The sequence below is a fragment of the Emydura macquarii genome, unplaced genomic scaffold, assembly GCF_026122565.2.
Source record: "Emydura macquarii macquarii isolate MOO-44397 ecotype Brisbane River unplaced genomic scaffold, CSIRO-AGI_Emac_v2 contig_2994, whole genome shotgun sequence".
NCBI classification, from domain to species: domain Eukaryota; kingdom Metazoa; phylum Chordata; order Testudines; family Chelidae; genus Emydura; species Emydura macquarii.
In genome coordinates this window covers 3,413,531-3,437,936 of record NW_027133131.1, presented here as the reverse complement: position 1 = coordinate 3,437,936, position 24,406 = coordinate 3,413,531, and the positions used below count along the sequence as shown (strand labels likewise).

Sequence of the window (24,406 nt, the reverse complement as noted above, 5' to 3'; positions counted from 1 at the left end):
TCTCTGCTGCGTCAGGCAGGCCTGGGCCGAGTTACCCCGAAATGCACATGGCTGTGGGGAAATCCCCACCTCCTGTGCTGCAGCTGGTGTTAGCCTCGCCCAGGGGCGATTCTAGCTGCATTTGCCTGGGCAGGTCTGGTGCTTCCAACCCCCCAGCTGGCAGCAGGTGAGCCCTGAAATGCTGAGCTTTCCCAGGCCCCCCCAGTTCAGCGGGTGCCTGTTCACCTGCTCCCGCTGGTTTGCCTTTCACGTGGGGCTGGGTTCCCCTAAACCCCACGGCTCTGCTCAGGCCCCCCCCATCTCCCGTGGGGGGGGGGGGGGTCTGTACACACAGAGCTCCGGGGTGTCCCCCCCCATCCCTCCCCTCCTGGGCGTAAGGCCTTCAGCTGCTGTGGTTACACGGTCACTTCATTTTGTTTGTTCCATTTTTGTCTTACTCAAAAGAAAAAACTTGAAGCCGGTGCCACCATCTCGGTCTCTTTCTATTTTTGGAATCTTTGTATTAAAGACACAATTAAAGACACAAAAGGAGAGTGACTTGGCCTGGTTCTTGGCTCTGCGCCGGCCTGGCCTGGGACTTCCTGTGGCAACGTGTAAGGGCCTGGCTTCTTTGTATTCGTTATGGGACAGTGCCCCGTATGGCGCTAGCCAGGCGCGAAGGCCCATTGGGCTGGGTGCTGCATGGACGGACAGACAGACAGACAGACCCCTCCGAGGAGCGCTTAGGCCCAGATCCTCAAAGGAATTGAGGCTCCTTTGGGATGATTTAGTCGGGGTTGGTCCTGCTTTGAGCAGGGGGTTTGACTAGATACTTCCTGAGGTCCCTTCCAGCCCTAATTTTCTATGATTCCTAACTTCCCTTGGGCAAGGATTTGGGCCCTGCCATCTAAATACGCAAGACAGAGGAGAGGAAACTGAGGCACAGAGCAGGGCCGGGACTTGCCCAAGGTCAGACAGCAGCTCGGTGCCAGAGCAGGACTAGAAACCAGGGCTTCTGAGTCCCTGTGTGTGTGTGTGGGGGGGGGGGGGGGGAATCTACCTTCTAGGCAAAGCCATCACTGCTGACCTGGGCAGAAGCCCTGAAAGCGGGGCTTGGCATGGAGTCAGCTGAAGAGTGGGGACCGAGTGGTTAGAGCACAGGGCTGGGCTGGAGGATTCCTGGGGTGTGTGGCCAGCTCTCCCCCAAGGGGCTGCTGGGAAGGTCACTTCAACTGCAGAGGAGGCAGCTGTTCCTGGCGAGTGGGGGGTCACTGGGAACCTTCCTGTCCACCTCCCACTTGGCTTCTCAGAGGCAAAGGTGCGGCTTTGGGCTGCCGGTGGGTCAAGGCTCAGCCTGGCTGGGGTTTGCCAACGAGGCCCCATGGGGGGGGAAGGGGAGGAGCTGGGGAAGGCATAGAAGCTCCCGCTGGCTCCCCCATGGCCTGGGGCTGTGGTGACTCCTGGCAGGCTGGGGCTGCCCCATTCCTGGGCACAGCTGTGGGGACCCTGCTGCAGGACAGGCTAGAGCCTCCCGCCCCCCCGACATGGGAGATGCTGGGGGCTGATCCCCAGAGCCAGCGAGCGGGGCAGTCGGTGATGCTCCATCCCAATGCTGGCAGGGCGGCTTCTGCTTTCCCAGAGTCCCCAGCAGCTCCCCACCCACCCACCCCGCTGCTTCTAGGTTACAGGGGATCCGCAGCCTGAACCTGGAGGTTCACCCCAAGCCTTGCCTCCAGGACAGGGCTGCTCCCTGCTGCATCAGCTCCTGCGCGCCCCCCCCTCCCCAGCAGCCGCTGTGTTTGCAGCAGGGGGCCCCCCTCTGTGCAGGGAAATAGCCCCCCCGGGCTGGGGGTCAGTGCCATTAACCTCCTGGGACGGGGAGGGGGCTGCTGCAGGTCTGGGGCAGGCTATGCATGAGCCCTCAATAGCCTCCAGCCGCAGGCCCGGTCCGCGAGAGCCCAAAGCCCCTGGGTTTGGCGCTGGGGTGCCACGCTCCAGCCGCCCCTTCCCCCGGGAAAGGGAGGGGGGGCAGCAGGAGGAGCCGGGGGGCCTGTCCAAGCCCTGCAGGGAGAGGTGGGGGGAGGGGCTGCCTCTCCGGTTCCCAGCCCTGGGCCTGACTCCAGCCCCTCTATTAGTTGTGTCTCTCGCTGCCCCCCCCCTCCCCCATCGCTGCTGCCCATCTCCGGGCTCATCCCCCCCCCCCCCCCGGGCCCTGCACCTTGCTCGCCTGTGGTTAATTTCCCCCCCCCCCCCCCTTGAATTATTAATCAGCCGGGGCACTTTAGAAAAATCGATGGGAAGCGGGGGGAGGGGGGAGCCAGGCGGTGCCGGCTTCGGAGTCACTGCCCCCCCCCGCCCCCCCTTTGCCGAGGAGCTGCTTTGCCTGTCTCGCAGCCCGCGCCCAGCCCAGCGCCGCCGCGATGCAAAGCCAGGCAAATCCTAGGCGCGGGGCCGGGCGGCTCGGGTGAAGGCAGCGGGGGGGGGGGGCCTCGACGCCGGCTCGCAGCGGACGGCAGCGAATTCGGGTGAGTCCGCCCCGACTGGGGAACGGCCCGGCCTGGGCGGGAGGAGCCGGGCCCCCCATCTGCGGGGCGCAGCGCGGACGGGGGGGGGCAGAGAAGCAACTCCCAAGCCCCCGCTCCGGTTGCAGCCCGAATCCGGGGGGCTGCTCAAGCGGAGCAGAAGCGGAGCAGAAGCGGAGTGACCCGGTGCCTTCGGCGGGAAGGGAAAGAGGCGGGGAAGTTCTTGGAGTCGGTGCCCCGCCGCTCCGTGTAAACGGGGTGGCGGGAGGAGCCGGACGGGAGCCTCGCTCCCTAGATTGGCCCGGGGCACCGCGCCGGCTGTGTCAGCGCCTGGGCGGGGGCCGCTCCGGTCCTGGCGTTTCGCCCCCGCGGCTCAGCGGCCGGCCCAGCTGCGGACTAAGGCCGGGGCGGGGGGTTGGTGGGACTGAGCCTGGGCGGCCCCCGGCCCCGTCGATGTAAGGGCAGGAACCGGGGGCGGCTGGGCGTAGCACCGTGAACAGAGCGGAGCGAACCCCGTGTGAACGGGGCTCTGCAAACTCAGCCGGGTCCAGCCCCGAAGTAACCCGCCCCGCCCCGCACATTCCTGGCTAATCGAGCCCAGCTGCGGGCCGAGCCGACGCTTTCCCCGCGCCGCGGCTGGGCCGGTCCCCCCGGCCCGGGTCGGGTTACAGCATCTGGCTTCAATGATGCGAACGGGGGGGAGCCGGGAGCCCCGCCCCGCCCCTCGAACCCGGGCTCGGCCGGAGCCTGCAGCCAGGGCGTGTCCCTCCCTGCAGCGCAGCGGGCAGCCGGGCTGGAGCAGCAGGGCCGACGCCCCGGCCCCACGTGCTGATTAGCCGGATTCCCCCCACCGGGCCCCGCCCCGAGCCGGGCAGCGCCCCGCGGGTGTTTGTAAGTATCCGCAGGGGCCCCTCCCGTCCCAGCCCTGCCTGCGGGGCCGGGGGTGACTCCAATGACCCCGATAAAGGGCCTTGGAGGGGGGATGCAGCCAATGCACAGCTCAGGCTCACTCCCTTTGGGGTGGCACAGAAACCAGCGGGGTGGGTCCCACATGCCCCAATAGCTTCTCTGGGGGGACGGACAGGACAGGACAGGACATCTGCGGGGTTGAGCGGCCCCTGAGATGGGCAGATCTCCCTGGGTCAGGCGGGGCCTCCCCACTGGGCATTTGGCTTGGCAGCTGAGTCACCTTCCGTCTTTCCCCGGCACGCGCCACCCACCTCTCCTGAGACCCGGGCAGCCTCCGCGTCCAGGATCTGGGCTGGCACTGAGGGTGACTGGGGAGGCGGGGGCAGGGTGTCTCATCCTGCTGGTGCGCCCTGCTGAGCTGCTTGGGTCCATCTGGTGCTATTGGGGGATCCCCTCCCCCAGATCCCCTCGCTTCACCTCTTTAATCCCCCCCCCAAGCCTGCAGCTTCTGGGCAAAGCCTTCACAGGAGGTGCGTGATGGAGTCCTTCTTGGGTCCGGCTGTGCCCCTTCGCCTTTGCCTCGCTCGGCTGTTCTCAGGCCAGTTTATCGGGGGGTGTCTATTGCTCTGGGCTGTCTTTGGCTACCGGCTGACTGTCTCCTTTTGTCCACCAGCCCCCAGTCAAGTTCCCAGTGCAGGGCACCATGGCTCTGAGCAGCGTGTTCAAGGCAGTGAACAACATGCCCGGCATCATCATCTGGAGGGTTGAGGTAAGTGGGCGTGTCTCGGGCGGGGTCCTGCTTTGGGCTGGGATCCCATCGTCGTGCCCAAGCGAAGCCGGGTCTGGCTAGGTAACGAGTACGTGGATGGGCGACCCCCAGGGTGCAGAAGAAAGGGGTACGGATGGCTGGCCAGCGAGTGCTCCTGGTGGGCCGCTGTCTTTTCCCACGGGAGCTGGGGCTTCATGCGGTGGTGCCCTGGCCTAATTCCAGCTCTGGCAGTTTATGCGCTGCTTCCCTTCGCTTTGTGTCCCAAACTATGGTGTAGCATTGCTGGCTGCTGTCACGGCTGCCACGCCCCACCCCAGAGGTGGCTGCATTTCAGAGGGGGCTGTGTGGTGCTTCTGTAAACAGCTGCCATGCCACGCCCCAGAGGTGGCTGCATTCCAGGGGCGTTGGAGGCGTACGCTTTATGCTGCACTTTGGGCTGAGGGTCTCTTGGATGACAGCAGCGACTGGCGTTTTGTGTGGGGCCGATCCCCCGCTGGTGGGGCCTGGGATCGCCCCCATCCCTGCTGAGCATGTCTGGTTAGCCGGACAGCTCTCCGGGGAGTCGTCGTGGTTTGTCGATACCCCAGTTCCCCTGCAGGCTGTCTCCTCGCTGCCATGTCCTCTCCCCACACCTGCTCAATACCTAGAACTCAGGTCACTCTAGCCACGGTGCTGGGGGCTGTAAGAAATGTCTCGGCCTGTGGAACAGACTCGCGTTGACGCTGCTGGGGGGGAGGGGCGGGTCAGAATTGTTGTTAGTCACAACCCGGCCACTTACCGTGACCTTCCCTTCCCCGGGGTTGGAACCCACCACCTCTCAATGTCTCCCCCGAAGCCTGCGCCACTCACTACAGCTATCAGCTGAGCTGGCTTTGCCGCTAGGTTCCTTGCAAAGACAAGAGGTGCCTGCCCCACTCCCTTTCCCTGTGCTGCTGGGTCCCCTGTGGGGTGGGTCCCTCGGGCACAGGAGGGGCTGGGGCCGGAGCCCAGCCAGCCCCGAGCCGCCTCCTGCTGCAGAGAACAATAAAGGTTTTTGTTTTCCTGCTGGAAAGGCCACGCTGAGCTAAACCCAGTCCCGGATCTAAGCCCACAGCAGGACTGACTAGACCCGGGATGGGGGAGCAGGGGCTGGGGCAGACACGCTGGGGCAGGATTCCCACAGGAGGCAAGTGCCTGGATGCCTGCCCCTTCGGCTGATTCTCCATGGTGTGCTCCAGGTGCCCATCACCATGGCATCTGGGTGCCTCTGTTGCTGGCCAGTGGGCCAGTGCTCACCCCCAACTCTCCATGCTTCTGTCCAGATTCTCCATGGCCCTGCCCGCTCCCTCCTTCCCCGGCTCTTCCTTTTGCCAGCCCTGCCCTGGCTGGGGGAGCTGGGCAGCCCCGGGGCTGGGTGCAGTGCTTTCTCCTTTGAGCCAGACTGAACACACCCAATGCACCATCTCGGCTGAGCTGCTGGGGGCAGAGGGCTCTGGGGGGGCTGCACTGTCTCAAGGCACTTCTGTCTCCTCCCAGAAAATGGACCTGGTGCAGGTGCCTCCGAAATCTCACGGCAATTTCTACGAGGGCGACTGCTATGTGCTCCTCTCGGTGAGTGCCCCCAACCCGGGCTCTCTGCCCGCCCCGGGGCAATGCAGGGCTGTCGCCATGTCTGCTGGTGGGGGAGGGTCATTGATTCCCCCCACACCCAATTGACCTGCTGGGATCAAGCTGGGAATGGCTCCAGGCACTAGATTTGGTACCAAAGCACAACGCGTGGGGGCAGGGAGTGATGCTCTGTTCGATTTCCTCCCTCTGCCCTGGCAGAGATGCAGAGAAGGCCAAAGGCCACACGAGGAGGGGGAGTGAGGGGGATAGCATTGATGGAAGGAGAAAGCAGCTGCAGTAGGTTTAAGCCTTGCAAAAGGAAAAGCTCCTTGCAGCGTCCTGTTAGCCTGTGGGACTCCCTGCCACAAGATTTTGAGGCCATTGCTTTGGTTAGGAGTAGCGGCACGAGTGGGGATAGAGCAAGGACAGCTTGTGTCCTGCTGCAGGGCAGGCACTGACGAGCTGATCCCCAGCTGGCGGGGAGGGGGTCAGGAAGAAATGGAAGGAGGGGCATCTGCGGGCTGGGATCCGGGAGCGGCTGCGGGTCTGACGGGCGGAGGGAGAGGCAGGGTCACTCCTCAGGCTCTGTCCCTGCCGCAGACCCGGCGCTTGGGCAGCGCCCTGTCCTACGACATCCATTACTGGGTCGGGAAGGGCTCCTCGCAGGACGAGCAGGGCTGCGCCGCCATCTACACCACCCAGCTGGACGACTACCTGGGCGGGGCCCCCGTGCAGCACCGTGAGGTCCAGCACCACGAGTCGGACCTCTTCAAAGGCTACTTCAAGCAGGGCCTCATGTGAGTAGGAGCCTGGGGGGGGAAGCTCCTGCTGCCCGCCCCATCCAGCCCCCACATGGGGACGTTGGCCTGCAAACAGGGCCGCTGCTGCCCCCCGAGGATCTGTAGCCGCAGCACCTTTGGGAGGGGGCCACGCTTGCCAGGGTGAGGAGGGTCCTGGCGTGCCCTCCCCCCCCCCCCGCACATCTCCCCTGCCGGGCTGTCCCGGCCCCCTCCTCGCTCCGGGCGCTCACCCTTCTCCTGCCCCTCCCTCAGCTACAAGAAGGGCGGCACGGCCTCCGGGATGACGCACGTGGAGACCAACGTCTACAACGTCAAGCGCCTGCTGCACGTCAAGGGGAGACGGCACGTCACGGCCACAGAGGTGAGCGTGGGCTCCAGCCGCTGACCCGGCCCGCACGGCCACGACCTCTGCTTCTCCCCCGGCCGTGAGCTGGGCCGCCACCTGTCCATAGCCTGTGTCCTGCCCCCGTCCCTGCCCCCCGATTCCCGCAGCGCCGCCTCTACCCACCCGATGCCCTCCCTGTCCTGGTGCCTGGGAGCCTGCTACCTTCCCACCTGGTGCTGGCGCGGTACCTTCCTCTGTCCTCCTGATTCCCCCAGCATAGCTGCTGCCCCACTGCCTGCCCCACCAGTACCGCGGCTGCCCTTCCCTCTCCCATGCCAATACGGCCACTGCCTCTCGCCTCTCCTGATTCCCCTGGTGCCAGCTGGGCTGCTGCCTCCATCCTCTTCATTCACCTCCCACCGCCCCCAATGCAGGTGGAGGTGAGCTGGGACAGCTTTAACCTGGGCGACGTCTTCCTGCTGGACCTGGGGAAGGTCATTATTCAGTGGAACGGCCCTGAGAGCAACACCAGGGAGCGGCTGAAGGTAGGCTGGAGGCTCGGCCGCCCTGCGGCTTCTTGGCCTGCCTGAGATTCCGATTGATCCCTCCGGGGCAGGGAAGAGAGGTTTAGAGCACTCCCCTCCCCCCACATCTGGATCGGAACCAGCATCCTAGAGGGGAAAGGCCCTGTCTCCTGTTCCCTGGGCCTCTCAGACCCTACTGGGCTGGATCGGAACCAGCGCCCGAGGCTAGAGAGCTCTTTGCTCTCTTCAGAGACCCAGGTGAGCGTGCAGGGTGGACGGGACTGTCTTTGTAGTCAGACTGTGGTCTGCCCTTCACTTGCACCCTGTCCTGTCCTCTCTGTGTCTGTCCGTCTTGTCCTTTTAGAGAGCACAGGTTCGGTGGGGCAGGGTGTGTGTGTGTGGGGGGGGTCCTTATGCGTTTTCCCAGCGCACCGTGGGAAGCCAATGATGGTTCTCTTTTTCTGGGGTCTGGTCTAGGCGATGCTCCTGGCCAAAGACATCCGTGACCGGGAGCACGGGGGGCGGGGGGAGATCAGGGTGGTGGACGGCGACCAGGAGGGAGCCAGCCCGGAGCTGACAGAGGTGCTGCAGAGCGAGCTCGGGGACAGGCCCCGGCAGATCAAACCCACCACCCCGGACGAGGTGGCGGATCAGCAGCAGAAGGCCAACGTCCTGCTGTATCGGTAAGTGGGGGGCAGGGGGGCAGCGTGCGGCGCAGTAGTGAGCCTGCCATGCCTGCCGTGCCCTATGGAGGGGGGTGGGGGAGCCAGGCCAGACAGAGGTTTCCCCATCTTGCTGGCTCCTGGGTGTGTTTTGTTGGCTTTGCTCCCGATCCCTTGCTCATGCTCAGACTGATCCAAAGGCCATTGGGCCGGTTGGGTTTCGCTCCTCGGGGATGTTCCTCCAGCTTCCCCTGGAGATGGCGTCCCCTCTCCCGGCGTGGCTGGGGAAATCAGCAGATCAAGCAAGTCTCTCTTTGTGCCTGGATTCGCTGCGTCATCGGTGCCCGGCCCCAAGAGATCAGTAGAAAGGGGAGCGGGTGGAAATGGTCCCAGACATGGGAACATTCCCGTCGGATTGCCCTGGTGTCCACGCCTCTCCTGGGCCCTGATTCCCCCCACGTCTCCAGATCCCATGGGAGTAAATCCACCCCCTCCTTTCTCCAGCGTCTCGGACTCCGGAGGGAAAATGCAGGTGGTGGAAGAGGCCGTGAGGCCGCTGGTGCAGGAGATGTTGAACCACGACGTGAGTGAGACATGGAGGCTCCGGGGGCCTTGTTAGGGCCTTTTCCGGGTGCCGTGTAAAATCTACCCCTGCGCCCGGCGGCTTTGCTCCTGTCACCCCACTTCACCCAGAGCCACGCCAGCTCCACCGTCACCCCACAGCGCTGGGAAGGCATTGCGTGCCTTGCCTTGGATCCAGCCATCTGGAATTCTCTTTCTATGGTGGCGCGAACACTGAGATGAGGGGGGGGGAGAGCTACAGGGCGGGCAGATTATCGACGCCAACTGGCCGCGGGGTTCTTGCACCTTCCTCTGCCGCGTCTGGTGCTGGCCACTGCCGGAGACAGGCGACGGGGCTGGCTGGATGTTGAGGCTGATCTGGTCTGGCAACTCCTGTTCTTTTAATCCAGCGCCTGCGGCTGGACTGTTCTGAGCGCTGGGGAGCCTCCCGCACCGGCGCACTGTGAAATCCCCCCCTTTCTACGGCACCCACCCCTTTTTTGATTGGATCCCTCCTGCCAATAATTTTGCTCCATTTTTAAGCCTCACCCCTCGGGGGCCCCCCCTTCACTCCTTACAGGGCAAGGCAGGGGAGCCCCGGGATCTGCAGAGAATGGAGCCAATCAGTCACCCCAGGAGGTGTTTTAACCTTTTCCTCCCCAGGATTGCTACATCCTGGATCACGCCGGGACCAAGATCTACGTCTGGAAGGGGAAGGGGGCCACCAAGGCAGAGAAGCGAACGGCCATGGCCAAGGCGCTGGTAGGAACAAGGCAGGGGTCGTGCTACCCGTGATGCCCACTTGGGTGAGCCCTTGCGGGGAGGGGGCAGGAACCAATGTGGAGCAGGTGCGAGCTGGGGTCTGGACTGCAGCGAAAGCAGGACTCCTGACTCCCTGCCGTCAGAGGGTGGAGGGCCACCTTGCAGGGCATCTGCACCGCCTGGCTGAGCGGGATCCTGGCCTCTTTCTGTCCCCGGGCCGGCAGGAGTTCATCAACATGAAGGGCTACCCCTGCAGCACCAACGTGGAGACGGTGAACGATGGGGCCGAGTCCGCCATGTTCAAGCAGCTGTTCCAGCATTGGACCATCCGGGACCAGACGGTGGGGCTGGGCAAAGCCTACAGCGTCAGCAAAACCGGTAAGAGCCTCCTTTCTCCTGGAGCCAGGCCGCACACGGCGGCCTTCCCCCTGTCTGCAGAGCGCTGGGGGGCCAGGACACACGCAGGTTTGATAGTTTTCCAGCAGCACTAAGCTGTACCCCACCCTCCCTGCCATAGTCTTCCCCAGGGTAGCGGGATATAGCGTCTGGGCTATAGGGTGTGTACTGATGGCTGGGGCACTGGCTCCCGCATCTGCTTCCCACCAGCCTGTTGACCAAACCCTGATGATTTCTTTGTAGCTAAAGTCAGCCAGGAGAAGTTTGATGTCACGCTGCTGCACGCCCAGCCCGAGCTGGCAGCCCAGGAGAGGATGGTGGATAACGGGGAAGGGAAGGTGGAGGTATGAGCCGCGAGCCGCCATCCCGGCGCGAAAGCCCCACGCTCTGTCGAGGGGCTCTTCTGCCCTTTCCCTGGCGTGGCCGCAGCAGGCGCGTCTCCTGGCAGAACACCCCCTGCTCTGCTGGGACCAGAGGGATCCAGGCTCCTCCGCTCGCTGGGGTGCAGCCTGGCACCCTGAGTGAAAAGGGCCAACTTGGCAAGCCACAGCGGAGCAGCTTGTACTCCTCGGTCGGTGGGACTCGCTGCGCGTGGAAGACGCCACGTTGCTCACGGACCTGAGTGGGTCACGGGCATCTCTGGGCCGCTCCTTCCAGCCCCGGGAAGGCCCCTGTGCTGATCATTTGGAATGACCCTAAAGGGGCTCCAGCATCTGGCCGATTTTCCGCAGCTGCACTGCTTTTCCAAGCTTTGTGCAGGGAACGGAGAGCGTGGCCTCCCCCTTGAAACACCCCCCCACCACCACCTCGGGACCGATGCGGCTGGTCAGCAGAACATGAACCAAAGCTGTGGGGCAAGTGTTTGAGTCCATGGGGGGGGAGGGGGGAAATCCTGCTTTTAATCCCCCTGTTCCAAAGACTGCCCTTGTCCCGGGGTTGGCATGGACCGACCAGCACAGCGCCCTTATTCACGCCTTAATACGCGTCTCCTGCATGGCTGTGGTCGCTCTAGGTCTGGAGGATCGAGAATCTGGAGCTGGCACCGGTGGAATGCCAGTGGCACGGCTTCTTCTACGGCGGAGACTGCTACCTGGTGCTGTACACCTACGCCGTGAACCACAGACCCCACTACATCCTGTACATCTGGCAGGTAAGCGGAACCCTGCCCTCCCCTTCTCTGCTGAACGGCGCGCCGCTGTGCGCCGCCGGAGCAGGGGCGAAGCTGCCGGGCTGTCGTTCTGAACTGGCTCCTCCGTGCGTGCCCAGGGTCGCCATGCCACGCAGGATGAGCTGGCTGCCTCTGCGTACCAGGCGGTGGAAGTAGACCGGCAGTTTAACGGGGAGCCCGTGCAGGTGCGCGTCAGCATGGGCAAGGAGCCGCGCCACTTCCTGGCCATCTTCAAAGGAAAGCTTGTCATCTTCGAGGTACGGCGTCGCTGGCGGGAGCAGGGTGAAATGGGGGCTGGGGGTGGGAGTCACTGGGCTGCATTTTCTGGCCAGCTGCTGTTTAAACTAGAGGCCGCTGCCAAGATCGGGGCCCTTTGTGCCAGGGGCTGCATGAACAGACCTGAAGGGCAGCCCTTACCCTGTGAAGCACCATCTACACAGACAAGGGGTGGGAGGGGAAACTGAGGCACAAAGCAGGGCAGGGACTTGCCCAAGGTCCTGCAGTAGCTCAGTGGTATAGCTGGGAATGGACCCACTAGGCCACACTGCCTCTGTTACAGGGCGTAGACTCTCTTCTCCTCCCTTGTTGCTGGAGTGAGTGAGGAGCAGACTGGGCAAGGAGCAATAACTGGGAGTCGATTGTTTCCCATCCGTCCTCCATGGCCCAGGGGCTCATCCAGCACCATTCCTGGCTGCGATGTCCTCCCTCTGCAGCACGGGGTTCCCCTCTTCACTCTTTCCCCCGTACAGCCCCTGTCTATGCATTTCTTAACCCAGCTGCAACCACTAGGCCCTGCTCTCTTTTCTGATGCCTCAGTGGAGCTTGCTGTCAGTCAGCAGGGCTTGGTTCCCCCTCCTCCCCCCTTTCTCTCTAGGGTGGGACATCCAGGAAAAGCAGCAATGAACCAGAACCGCCCGTGAGGCTCTTCCAGATCCACGGAACCGACCGGTCCAACACCAAGGCCGTGGAAGTGCCGGCCTTCGCCTCGTCTCTCAACTCCAACGACGTCTTCCTGCTCAGGACCCAGGCCGAGCATTACCTGTGGTATGGCAAGGTAAGGGGCAGACTGGCGCCAGCTGGGCAGCCAGCAGGACCTGGACCCATGTGTGGCCGATCGCTGTGCCTACAGCCAACGCCGTTTGTTCTCCTTGGCCACCAGGGCTCCAGCGGGGACGAGCGAGAAATGGCAAAGCAACTGGCTGCGACCGTCTGTGACGGCACCCAGGAAACCGTGGCCGAGGGGCAGGAGCCGGCAGCGTTCTGGGAAGTGCTGGGAGGCAAAGCCCTTTATGCCAGCGACAAAAGGTACCGGGGCACAGAGTTGGTTGCTCCAACCTGCGCCGTCTCAGCCAGTGAGGTTTGCTGAACGAGCCGTGTGTTGCAGACTCCAGCAGGAGGTCCCAGATCACCCGCCCCGGCTCTTCGAATGCTCCAACAAGACGGGACGCTTCCTGGTGACGGAAGTGACCAACTTCGGCCAGGAGGACCTGAGCGAAAGCGACATCATGCTGCTCGACACCTGGGACCAGGTGCGCCGGGAGAGCAAAAGCTGCCAGATTCGCCCCTCGCGCAGCCCAAACCGGGAGCTCCCGTTTCCTTCTATCAGCTGGGAAAATTTGACGCTGCTTTTCCAGGGGCTCTTTAGTTAGACCCATCAGCTCTCCCCCTGTCAGAGTTACCCAGAAGGGGCAGAGCGGGGGGGGTTTCAGGCCAGGATCAAAGGGCAGTGGCAGAGGTCCGTGTGTGGGACAGGACTAAGAGGCAGCATGTGCAGAGCTGCGTAGAACGTTGCATAGCGTCTGTTCATGCTATGCCAGGCGAGAGCAACCCCAGCAGATCAGTTTCAAGGGCACCTGTTCCTTAGCGCTGGGTTAAAGCTCCTTTTTCTGTCTCTACTGGTCAAGTTCTAGGAAATACATGAGCAGAAAGTAGGGCCCTGATTCAGTCACAGGCTCTGGGCTTGATGAAGGAATCCTGGCTAAGGTTCTCTGGCCTCTGTTATGCAGGAAGTCGACTAGGCTATTATAACGGTCCCTTCTGGCCTTAACCTGTGTCTCCAGTCCCAGTCCCGGGACTGGCTGATTTTTCTTCCGCTGACCTGTGACTCAAGCTGGGGAGACTTTTCCCTTGCAGGTCTTCTTGTGGCTTGGGAAGGACGCCAATGCGACGGAGAAGGAGGCAGCGCTGGCCACAGCTCAGGAATACCTCTGCACCCACCCCAGCGGGAGGGAAACCGACACGCCCATCTTGGTCGTCAAGCAGGGCTTTGAACCACCCAACTTCACCGGCTGGTTCTTCGCCTGGGATCCACACAGATGGAGCGTGAGTATAAGCCAGAGCACAGCAGGTGGGGTGGGAGGTGGGGCAGGGTTTGAGGTGCTCAGCTGCTGCTCTGGATTTCTGCAGAGTCCAGGACCATCTCCCTCGCCTCTCTGCTAACACAGGATCTGGCCACGTGCAGATAGGCTAAGGATCAGTTTCATTTCCCCAACAGAACAGGCTGGAACAGTGCTGCGCTCAGCTACCGCATTGATGGGCAACAAGAAAAAGCCCTATGCTAGACAGGGACTTCTACACCGTGGCTCTTCGGTGCAGATTTCTACTTCTAGCTGCAGTTCAATCAGTTGCTCTCACACCAGCCAGCATGAAGTCAGGTCAGGACATGCCCCAAACCACTTAGATGGGACAGTAAGCCAGGGAGAAGGGAAACGTGACTGAGACTAGGTGGCTACTTCCATCACGATGGATCTTCTGGTTGGAGGGCTTTTTGGTAAATCTTGATTGCAGCTGAGGACCGAAAGGGGGAGATCCCTGAAGGCACACAGGGGAGGCAGCTGGCCAGCATCCGTTGCTCACTTTCACACTAGCTGCCCTTGGATGGCTCCCTGCCCTCCAGTTACTTCTTTCCTCGCACTTGCATGGGGATAATGGAGAATTTGAGGGGAAGAGAAAGATGAGGCAGCCCAAGGAGCAAGGGTGGGCCAGAGAAGAGGACAGGTCACTGATTCACAGCCATCTGGATCGCTGGGTGCGAGCAAACACTATGCGTTTTAATGCAGTTAAATGTAAATATAAACAGCTCGGAGCAAAGAAGGCAGGACATCGTTACAGTGTGTATCCCGGGAAGCAGGGACTCTGAAAAGATTTGGGGGAGGTGGTGGATAATCAGCTGAACCTAGCGTGGATGTTTTCCTAAATTATCTGCTCTAAGAATTATTTTGGGGCAGTTCTCTGGCCGTGCTACCCAGGGAGTCAGACCCTACCACAAATGGTCCCTTCTGGCTTGGAAACAAAGAGGACAAGAATTTATTCAAGACCCTCTCTCCTCTAATTGCCTCCTCATGCTGACCTCCAGACTCTGGTATGGTACCAGCTGGGCCGTTCTGCACCTGCATGGGGCGCTGCCCCCTGAACAGGGCTAGACTCCACCCACCCTGTTGTTGCTATAACCATGACTAATGGATTGGCTGTGGGTTTCTCATTTTCTCTATCTTTCCAGGAAGGAAAGACTTACCAGCAGCTGAAGGAGGAGCTGGGAGATGCTTGCGCTGTTGTCAGGATCACGGCCGTGAGTAGTGTTTGTGGTGCATGGAGGGGGAGCCGGAACTGGGTTGGCCCAAGACTGGGATGACTTCCCAGCAACAAACTGCCGGCACTTCTCCCCCGACTGCAGAGTGTGGGGTGGGAAAGATAATTTCCTGCCAAGTTAGCAAGTGTCTAGCTCTCCAGGGAGGCAGACGCTTGAGAATCTGCACGCTCCTACTCCCTTCACTGGTCTCATGATGGCCCAGTGAACCCTACCTACAACTTCTATCCAAGCTGCAGACTGACTCCTAGTTGCCCTCACTTTATCCACTGGGTCTTTCCTGCCTCTCTCATTCAAGATCTTATGCAGCCACCCAACTGGCTAACCAGCTGAGCATCTGCAGCCCCCATTAATCTCCTCTGAACTTCTACCGATCAGGCCCTAAGCAATTGGGCTCAAACTACTGTGCTCAGACGAGACGTTCAAGCAACCACTTCCTATGTTTAGCTAGCCCCTTTCAGCTAGAGGGAGCCCAAAGCACACTTGTCAGAATGCTTTCACCTGCTAGCGAAATGCAGCCACCTCTGGGGTAGACAAGAGCTGTTTAACAGTGCATAGCAAATCTAGCCCATGTCTGAGCCCTGGTGGTGTGGGATCTTGCATCTAAACGAAACTGCAGGGGAGCAGGGAAGGAAGCTGAATGTAATTCAAGGGACCCCAGCATTAACAGCAGGACCCTTTATGAAAAGTACCCTGGGGTCTTTGGTGTCCATACCTAATTGACACAGGAGCAAAGGCTCAGAAAAGAGAGGCATGCGTCTCCTGAACTGCCAAACGTGCATCTGACGGGCTCTGGGGCGTTTCTCCTTCTATCCGTGCTGCCTAGGATCTGAACAGGACAGCTGTCTCTCCAAGCACTGGGACCCATAGCGGTGGCATGTCTCAGACCTACCCTCTAGAAGTTCTAACCACCCCAAAGGATGAACTGCCTGGAGACATAGACCCTGCCAAGAAAGAGGTGAGCTCTGGGGAAGCGGGCGCTTGGGCCCAGATCCTCCAACGATTTAGCCTCCCATCTCCCACTGGTTTCAGTGGGTACCTAAACACCTTTAAGAATCTGGCCCTGGCTCCCGGAGCTTTTGAAAAGCTTCAAAGCTCCCTCGGGCAGCCTCCCTGAAGAGGGGCTGAGGACTTGAGAGAGAGGCCCAGGGGGAGAAGTGGGTACCAACTACTGCTGCTGTTATAACCTCTGCAATGGCTCTCGCTACCACCTGGATCTGGCCTGTTCCAGCAGGTTGTTGGTTTAAATTGTCTTTATGAACTTCTGCCTCCTCTTAAGTGTATCATCTGCAGCCCACTCCTCCCTCTGATCACAATATGCAGGGAACTTTTGTGGACAGCTCAGGCATCACGCTAGATCCATTCAGCTTTCCACCCCTGGAGGCCATCCTAGCCCCCCCTGGGATGTACACAAAGGCAGCCCAGCCTCCGTTCCTACCTAGCTGCACACCCTTAGGCTCCAAAATGACCTTCCAGAGGCTGCTTCGCTTCACCCCACCCCACTGCCTCTGCTAATCTGCCCAGCATTGTTTCTCCTTTCCCAGAATTACCTCTCCGAAAGTGACTTTGTGGCTGTGTTTGGAATCAGGAGGGAGGAATTTGCTGCTCTTCCCAGCTGGAAAAAGATCAGCTTGAAGAAAGAAAAAGGGCTCTTCTAATGAAGAGAATGGAGTGTCCAGTCAACAGCAGAATATCCAGAGCCCCACATCATAGGGATGGGCTCTGTCTTACTGTTCCCAGGTGCAGGGTAGCCCTGAAGCAGTAAGGGACAGGAGAGGGGGTGGTTTTTACTTTTGCAATTATACTCAATCAGCTGCTATTTTAGCTTTTTATACACAGTTACGGTAATTTCCTTTGTGGTTGCTGGGGATCTGCCCAGCAGCTAGGCCTGCTGACTGCATTTCAGCTTCACCAGTCTAGCCAAGTGCAGGAGGCTGGAAAACAAAATACTAAGTATCATAGCTACAGCTTCCAAACTCCAGCAATTATCTCAAACATTTAGTGATGTTGGCAGGCCAACTGTACCTGCCGGGATCTCCGGCTGGGTAATGTCCTCCCCAGAGGAACACTGCACGTAGGTGACGCTACTTTACAACCTGGAAAAGGGTCCAGTTCTAGCAAGGCTTCTGCCTGCCTGTAGCCGCCCCGCCTGGGTCATTTTTAAAAATAAAAATGTATAAAATGCATTACATGCTGTGCTTTAATGCTTGGTTTCTCCAAGGACCTTCCAAGCTGTTCTTTACCCCCATTTCTTCAGTCTTGTTTCCGCTCACGCACAGTGATTCTTAAAAAGAAGCAAGACACCCAAATCTCACCCTACGGCTAGACCTCACCAGCCAGACGTTTAATCGAGTCACCTGTGTACTGTAACCAACTTACATGCTCCCCCAAGACCAGGAAGTGTCACAGCTGCAACCAGTAACAGATCAGGCTTCCCCGGTGAGTGGATGCAGCAGCATCTCAAAAATGCATCTTAATACACTGCATCTCTGTCTCCAAGCGAATAGCTCGCACTGTAGCATAGGCGCACCTGGCCAGGGAACTGTCTATTACAGACAGACAAATTCCTCCATGCAAAGATCAGGGCCCCTTTATCACAGGTTGGAGCCAGCTGAAGAGGAAGGTGGCAGCCCTCAGTATAGGCCAAATACTCACTACTTTTTGGGCCGGAATCAAGGTGGGGCCTGTTTCTAGTAGGCAACGTACGTGGCTGTGGCCACTGCACCTGATGAAGAGACACCACTCAGTTCCTGGCAGGACAGTGTGCGCCCAGGGAAAGGAAAACTCTTCTTCAGGTGGGTCTAGCAACAAGGTAACACCCCTCCCCTCTGGGTGAGAGATGCTGAAGTGCTGGCTGCTGTACACTGTTGTTGGTGCAGGGAAGGGATGTAAGTGAAGGGGCTAGTGTGGTTTTGGGGGATTAGCTTAAGAGTAGTTTAGGATCAGCAGCTGGAAATTGGTATAAATGCTTAAACCTCTGAGGGTCTCTCTCCAGTTTCCACAGGGTTAAGATTATTTAAATGCAAGGCCACAGCCTGTGCAGCTAGTTTGAACCATCATGTGAGACACAACCCTGCCCGACTGACTTCCCCAAAAACAAACAGGCCAACCCCTTTTATATAAAATACCCATGGCCTGTGTTAGCTGGCCGCTTACGCTGCAGAGGTTGCACAGTACAGGACAGGTACCAAGTTCTTTTAACACTTTGCAAAAAAGTTGCCTGTATTAAATTTTAATTTCATGTCCAGCACATAAGATTAATTCATGATTGATCCGCTTTCATAATTATTTCCTTACTGGTCCAACACAAACACCGGGCCCCAGCCGTGAGACTAGGTGGTTTTCTTCCTGGGCCAGACGTTGTCTACTCCGCTTCTGGTATGTCTGTGTCCTCGCCGCATTCAAACCGCACAAAGTCCACCACAGACACACCTTGGGGCTGCACGTACTGGCCCACGGTAATGCTGGGGTCCAGCAAGAAAGGTTGGGCAAGCATTTTGGTTTCCGTATCTCCGCCAGATTCATCCTCCAGACACCCTACCGACAAAGGGGCCATTCCCACTACATGCTGACTCAGCCTCCGGCCAAGATCAGCAAGGTTTGACTTCTGGCTCTGCTCAGGTGTTTGGCAGATCACTAAGGCACCGTACTTCCCAAGCGCCATGTTATCAAGGGGGGAATTAGCCGCTGCCAATGCTCCATGGACATAAGAGCCAATGTAGTAGTTTGCTGGCACTGCCACCCAGGCAGCTCTTTTTATAGCCATGTTCTCACCTAGTTTGCCTTTAAAAATCCAAAAGAAGAACAGGTCTTATTTCACTTTTAAATGTACAGATCAGATCTAGTTTAGTGTTCTGGGGGAGGGCCATGTGCTGCAGCCTTCTGCAATCTCCCCCACCTCTAAGCTGTCAGTTTCCTTGGTAGTTTTGTTGCCCAAGGACTATTTAAGCTGCTGGCTTAGTAAGGCTGGAGACTTGTCTCAATATAGGCATTAGGCCTGCCCCCAGAGTATCTGAAGCCCTCCCATGTATTTAAAAATAGAAAACCCCTTCCTTCACAGCCTATAGGAAAGAGAGCTTGGTTAACTCATGCTTAATGGACATGTTAGGTTATTACAAGGTATTGTAATTTGAAGGAGATGCCTCACAACAGCAAAACTTCTTCTGAAATGCTTCCCAGTAATATTAGTTCTGAATGCCCTGCAGGTGGTTATAGAACAGTTCACAGAATACAGCTTTAATGTTCCCCAGTTAAACCTCAATGCTGTCAGTGGCATTGGCACAAGCAGTTTCCTTGAGCCTGGAAAAAAGACTCGTGCCAGGGAGCCCCTGAATGCAGGATGAAAGGTGGAATCCTCCCCGTGGAGGGATTTCTCAGTCAATCCAGTGCAAGGTTGACAGAAGCCATACAAACAATTGCACCCCTGATTTCTATCTTCTAACCAGAGTCTGGTGCTAGAGCACTCACCTATAGCTAGAGCCATCTGGTCTCTGAGCAAACATCCATCAGGCCCAGTCCTCAGTTGAGAAAGCTCATCTGCATTCATGAAACGCTGAAAGAGACAAGAGACGACAGATTACTCTACAAGCCATTGGACTCTAGGAGAGGGGCAGCTCCCAACTCCAAAAGATGCCTCACAATCCTCACACAGCACATCCAGATGGCCTTTCATGCAAGAGACTTCTAGACATTGGAGATCACGCCGAACAAATTCCTCCAACGCTTAAGCATGTCCCCTAATTCAAAACAGGATTTTAAGTGGGATAGCTGCTTTATTGGGACCTATCCCAGCAAAGCAGCTTATCCTAATGCCCATGAATGGGAAGGATGTTCTTAGGCCAGTATCAGCAAGAATTCCGATTCATTTGATGACAGTGGAAGGGGTTTGCAAACAGGTGAGAAATGCGTACTTCTGGTTGTGCAGAAGTTGCCCAGTAAGGACTATAGGAACAAAGATGGGGGACAGTAACCAGCAATACACTCAGTACAGTATTTTCAGATGACGTCTCAGCTATTTAAATAGTCCTTTGAGGAGGATTTCATGTATTTTGCAATTCTATTTAAGAATGTCAATGGGGGGGATCTTCGCTCTTAATTTTAATAGAGGAAGGATGGTCACGTGATTAGGGTACTACACTAGCAGTTGGAGACCAATGTTCCTGTTATGCCAGACAATCCTGTGTGTGACCTGGGGCAAGTCGTTTGCACTACGTCTAAACTTAAAACGCGACAGCTATGGCAGTAGTACTTCAGCATAGACACTATAGTGAGGGGCGGGGCTCTCCCCTCACTGTAGTAAATCCACCTTTCCAAGAGACAGGAGCTTGGTCCACAGAACTCTTCCGTCAACCTAGCGCTGTCTACTCAGGGATTTAGGTCGGCTTATCTATGTTGCTCAGGGGTGTGGATTTTTCACACCCTTGAGGGCCAAAGTAGCTGTGTCGATCTAATTTTCTAATGTAGATTAGCTCTAAGCCTACATTCAAAGTTTGCCAGCATAGCTGTGTCGCTTAAGAGTGTGGGGGGGAAAAAAGTCACCTCCTCCCATATAACTTAGTTGTATCACAAAAGCCCCAGGTATAGACACAACTGTGCTGCTACAAGAGTGCTTCTGTTGGCTTATGGTATATCTCCACTAGGGGGCTCTGCTGGCATAGCTGTATTGGCAATGGAGCATAGATAAGTCCAACATGGCTTTGTGGTTCAATAGCACTTCCCTACCTGGGGTGTGTGTGTGTGTGTTGAGAGGATAAGTATATTAAAGACTAAGAGGTGGTCAGATGGGGATTGGGAGTGGGGTTTAAATACAAGGATCTTAACTAGATCTCTCTCACCTTGATATATGTAGTTAACTGGTCCTTAGCATCTTGATGGTGGAACATTGTCCCAGCTGCTGCTTGTTGAACTAACTGTTGAAACTTGACATTTCTGGACACAAAGTCAGTCTCACAATTCACCTGGTGAAGAAACATAGCTGATTATTCTGAAATCATTGTCTGACAGCTGCCTGTCCACTGAAGGGGTGCCAATGAGAGCAGTCAGAGCAGCTGTCAGGGAAGGTCAGCAAGCCGAAGGGACAGAAATAAGCCACCCAGCTCTTCAGAACAGGAATTGCCTGTGGCTATTCCTGTTCTATTTAGGACAAATTGGGAGTTCGATCTTTCTGCAGTTAAAAGGAATCCATTTAGAATCATTCATGCCAGACATTTTGTTAGACAAATTTGTCTAGTCAAATCATGGTTATTTAATATTTTAACCAAGTTCAAATCATGCAGCTGGGAGTTTAACTTAGGCACACAGGCCAGCTCAAGGGATAGGGGAAGCTACCAGGTTAATACAAATCACTCCATGCCATGAGCCCAGGGAAAGCATCTCACCCAGGCATGTGGAGGAGCATACCTCTACCATCACTGCCGTGTTCCCGGCCCGCATCAGCCCAATAAGGCCTTCTTTCGTCTTCCTGCCCTGCAGTTTGGAAGCTTTGCTCCATCCCTCCTTCTGGGCTTGCTCATGCAGCCAGACTTCAGCCTTTGAGGACAAAACCAAGCAGATGAACAAAACAAACGCCAGTTCAGAGACCAAGCTGTCTGCTTGATCTAAGTTTTGGGACACCAAGTGGAAAAGTAGCCACATGGGAGAGACCATAATGGTCAGATCCTATCCTAATGGCTCCAAAAAATGCAAGAAACCCAAGCCAACCTAATGGCACTGACCAACTGTGTGGTGCTCCTAGATTAGGGATGACTGTTTGCAGTGCTGTTGTAGCCATGTTGGTCCCAGGATATGAGAGACACAAGGTAGGTGAGGTAATATATTTTATTGGACCAGTTTTTGTTGATGGACGATATAAGCTTTTGAGCTACACAGAGTTCCTCTTCAGGTCTGGGGAAGAAAGCAGATGGTCTGAGCAAACTACAAGTTGGAATAGATTGTTAAGCAGGAGTAACGCATGTTGGAGGTGGTCACTTGAAATGAAGTGGGCAACTGGCGTTATACTCATGCATGAAGGGTTTGAAGTGGGCAGTTAAGGGTAGCAGGCAGTGAGGTGCATTACAAATTGCTGTAACGAGCCATAAAGCCAGAATCCCTGTTAAGTCCACGGCTTTTGGTGTCTAGCAGAGTTATGAATTTAAGTTCCCAGTCTCACCTTTTGAAGGTGTTGTGCAGGTTTCCCTTGAGGACAGTACTGAAAGATCAGATATGGAGTAATCACTTTGTGAAAAGTTTTCTCCCACAGGTGATATGGTGCTTTTATCTTGCAACATTTTTCATTGAAAGCTGAGTGATCAGTTTCACCCATATAGTTGTTGTGCTGTACCTCATCCAGTGCATCGAATACCCCATGTTAAGCATGTGTAGGACCCATGAATCTTGAAAGGTGTGTTGGGAGGTGCTGATCATCATGTCTGCAGGTTTGGCATCTGTTGATTTGGCAGGGTCTGGTGCAGCTTTGAGTTGATGTGTCTGGTCTGTGGGGAGCTTGCTTCTGATGATGAGTTTAGCAAGGCTGGGGGGTTGTTTGAAGGCCAGAAGAGAGGGTTCAGGAAAGATTTCTTTCTTTCAGGATGGAGTCCCCATCAAGTATGGGTTGTACTCGTTTGATGTCACCACATAGGGGTTCCAGTGTGGGGTGGTAGGTGACAACTAGGGGTGTGCGGTCAGTGGGTTTTCTTTTTCTTATATTGATGCAGGTTCTCCCAGGGTAATTGGGTGGCCTTTTCCATCATGCGATCTACTTTGCTGGTGGAGTGTCCTTGCTTAGTGAAGGCAGCTTTAAGTGTGTTTAAGTGTGCATCTCAGACTCTCTCTTTGGAGACAATTCTGTGGTAGCTGAGTGCCTTGCTGTAGAAAACAGAGTTTTTGGTGTGTCTGAGGTGGTTGCTAGATCTCTGGAGGGAAGTCATCAGTGGCTTCTTGTATATAATTGTTTGTAGGGTTTCATTGTTGAAGCTGATTGTGGTGCTTAGGAAGCTGATGTTGGTGTACTAGAGAATTTGATGGATGGATGGTGGTTGCTCAAGTTGTGGTAGAAATGACAGAATTTAGATCTTCTGTCCAGAGAATAAAAATATTATCAATGTATCTCAGGTATATTGTTGGTTTCCTGGTGCATTTTTCCAGATATTCTTCCTTGAGAGGGTCCATGAAGAGGTTGGTATAGTGGGGAGCCATAGTAGTATCCAAGGCTGTACCCATGGTTTGGACAAAGTGTTTATTGTTAAATGTGAAGTTCTTGGGGGTAAGGATGACATGGATGAGTTGGCAACGTGCTTTGGGTGGATTTCTGAGCATTGTGCATTATCTTGTATGTATACAAGATGTCTTTTTTCTTACCTTCTGCTGCTGAGCTACTTATGCCTTGAAAGCAGGAAGCTAGATTCCCAAAGCATCTTTTAGTGTCAGTTTGTACAGATAGAGAGATCATAACATTATCCAGACTTTTTTCAAAATCAAGCTTTTGATGGTCAATTCCTGTACTAGAGAACCCTATATAATGACTACAAAAGAAACTCAATTAAACCTATTGTCTTGGAATCTGTGCATTGTCTTCCTTAGTATGGAATAAGGCAAGGAGGCAGAACCACTCAGTTTTAAATATATCCTTCCTTTGTTTTTATACACCTGAATGCAGCACCCGCCCCCTCTTCTCTTTCCCAAGAGAAAGCATTCCAGTCTCAACTCATTCAGGCTGACATTTTGAAAGAAGCCTACGGGAGTTAGGCACCCAAATGCCACTGAAAATCAGTGCAACTTCAGGGTGACATTCAAGCAGTTCTCACCTGTTTGGAGTCGCCACTGAACTTCTCTAAGGCTTTCTTACAATTCACGAAGGAATAACCGGTTTTCCTCCTGAGCTTCACCAGCAGCCCCTTATCTGCTGCGAATGCAGGGAGACTGGCGTGAAAGAGACAAACCAGCTGCCAGGGAAGAGAAGATAAAGCTGAAGTCACATCATGCAAGAGAGGGCCAATGAGTGCTAAAGAAAGGAGTAAGGAACAGGATAATGCTGGGGTGAGTCAGTGGGGAATGACGGCAAGGGATAGGATCAAAGCCCAGCCCTGCTGTGTAGGGCAGCATTAACCTAGTTCAGCCCCATGACTTTAGGACCCCCCCATTTGTTCCCAGTGGCTTCACGCTCCTTGCGGCCTCCCCCATTCTGCTGCAGACCCAGGCCCTCGGGATCCTCCGTGACTTCCTCCCAGGGTCCGTCCCATGACAGCTCACCGCAGGGCTCTCGCGGGGGGTGGGGGAGGAGGGGGTCCCAGGCTCGGGAGGGCAGAAGCGAACCCCATCCCCCGAGTTCAGGCCGGCCTGCGGAGGGAACCCAGGAGTCCTGCCCCGCCCCGCCCCGGGCCGCTGCGCAGAGACCGAAGGAGCGAGGTTTGGCTGGAGGGGGAGGGGAACTGGGGAGGGGCCCCGGGGGGGGGGGGCGGCGCACGGGGAAGCCGGGAGCTCGGACCAGCTCCCCGCACGGGGGACCCGGCCCCATCCCCCCTCACCGGCCCCGGTCGCGCCCCCCCACGCAGGGGGCCGCAAATCCCGGCCAGCGCCGCCCTCTGCATCCCGCTCCCTGCCGGGACCGGCCCTCGCGGCGCGCACGTTAGACGTCACATAGCGCGCAGCCTATGGACGCGTGTGGTCCCGCCCCCTCGCAGGCCGCCGGCCCGGGGGCGGGGGCGCGCGCGCCAGAGGTCGCCACCGCGGCCGATCACGACGACAGCCAATGAGAGGGAGGCGGGGTGGGCGGGGAAAAGGAAAGAGCCATTTCATTGGCTTATGGAGCGGGGGGGGGCGGGACGACTGATTACATGACCTGCCCTCCTCCAGCTCATGCCCCTCCCAGCTGGGGAACCCT

The 24,406-nt window shown here is 57.1% G+C and overlaps 2 protein-coding genes across 4 annotated transcripts; one reads left to right on the top strand and one right to left on the bottom strand.

Moving 5' to 3' along the window:
* The first annotated feature begins 2,291 nt into the window (after positions 1 to 2,291).
* AVIL (advillin) lies at positions 2,292 to 16,736 on the top strand. Of its 2 annotated transcripts, none has more exons than XM_067529833.1 (20): positions 2,292 to 2,504; positions 4,084 to 4,179; positions 5,695 to 5,769; positions 6,367 to 6,563; positions 6,819 to 6,927; positions 7,326 to 7,436; positions 7,893 to 8,098; positions 8,582 to 8,660; positions 9,302 to 9,400; positions 9,625 to 9,778; positions 10,040 to 10,140; positions 10,809 to 10,946; positions 11,063 to 11,221; positions 11,839 to 12,018; positions 12,124 to 12,269; positions 12,349 to 12,493; positions 13,098 to 13,286; positions 14,464 to 14,532; positions 15,377 to 15,508; positions 16,095 to 16,736. In XM_067529833.1, the coding sequence occupies exons 2-20, from the start codon at positions 4,114 to 4,116 to the stop codon at positions 16,206 to 16,208; spliced, it is 2,469 nt and encodes an 822-aa protein (XP_067385934.1). In that variant the 5' UTR covers positions 2,292 to 2,504; positions 4,084 to 4,113; the 3' UTR covers positions 16,209 to 16,736. The 2 variants fall into 2 exon arrangements, with proteins under 2 accessions (XP_067385934.1, XP_067385935.1); XM_067529834.1 differs by lacking the exon at positions 2,292 to 2,504 and adding an exon at positions 2,917 to 3,392.
* On the bottom strand, positions 16,357 to 24,154 carry TSFM (Ts translation elongation factor, mitochondrial). 2 transcript variants are annotated; one of them, XM_067529837.1, is made up of 6 exons: positions 24,051 to 24,154; positions 23,331 to 23,468; positions 20,950 to 21,078; positions 20,385 to 20,507; positions 19,018 to 19,102; positions 16,357 to 16,484 (listed from the first exon to the last, which is right to left on the bottom strand). In XM_067529837.1, the coding sequence occupies exons 1-6, from the start codon at positions 24,111 to 24,113 to the stop codon at positions 16,459 to 16,461; spliced, it is 564 nt and encodes a 187-aa protein (XP_067385938.1). In that variant the 5' UTR covers positions 24,114 to 24,154; the 3' UTR covers positions 16,357 to 16,458. The 2 variants fall into 2 exon arrangements, with proteins under 2 accessions (XP_067385938.1, XP_067385937.1); XM_067529836.1 differs by lacking the exon at positions 16,357 to 16,484 and adding an exon at positions 17,067 to 18,333.
* Between the last annotated feature and the right edge of the window lie 252 nt (positions 24,155 to 24,406).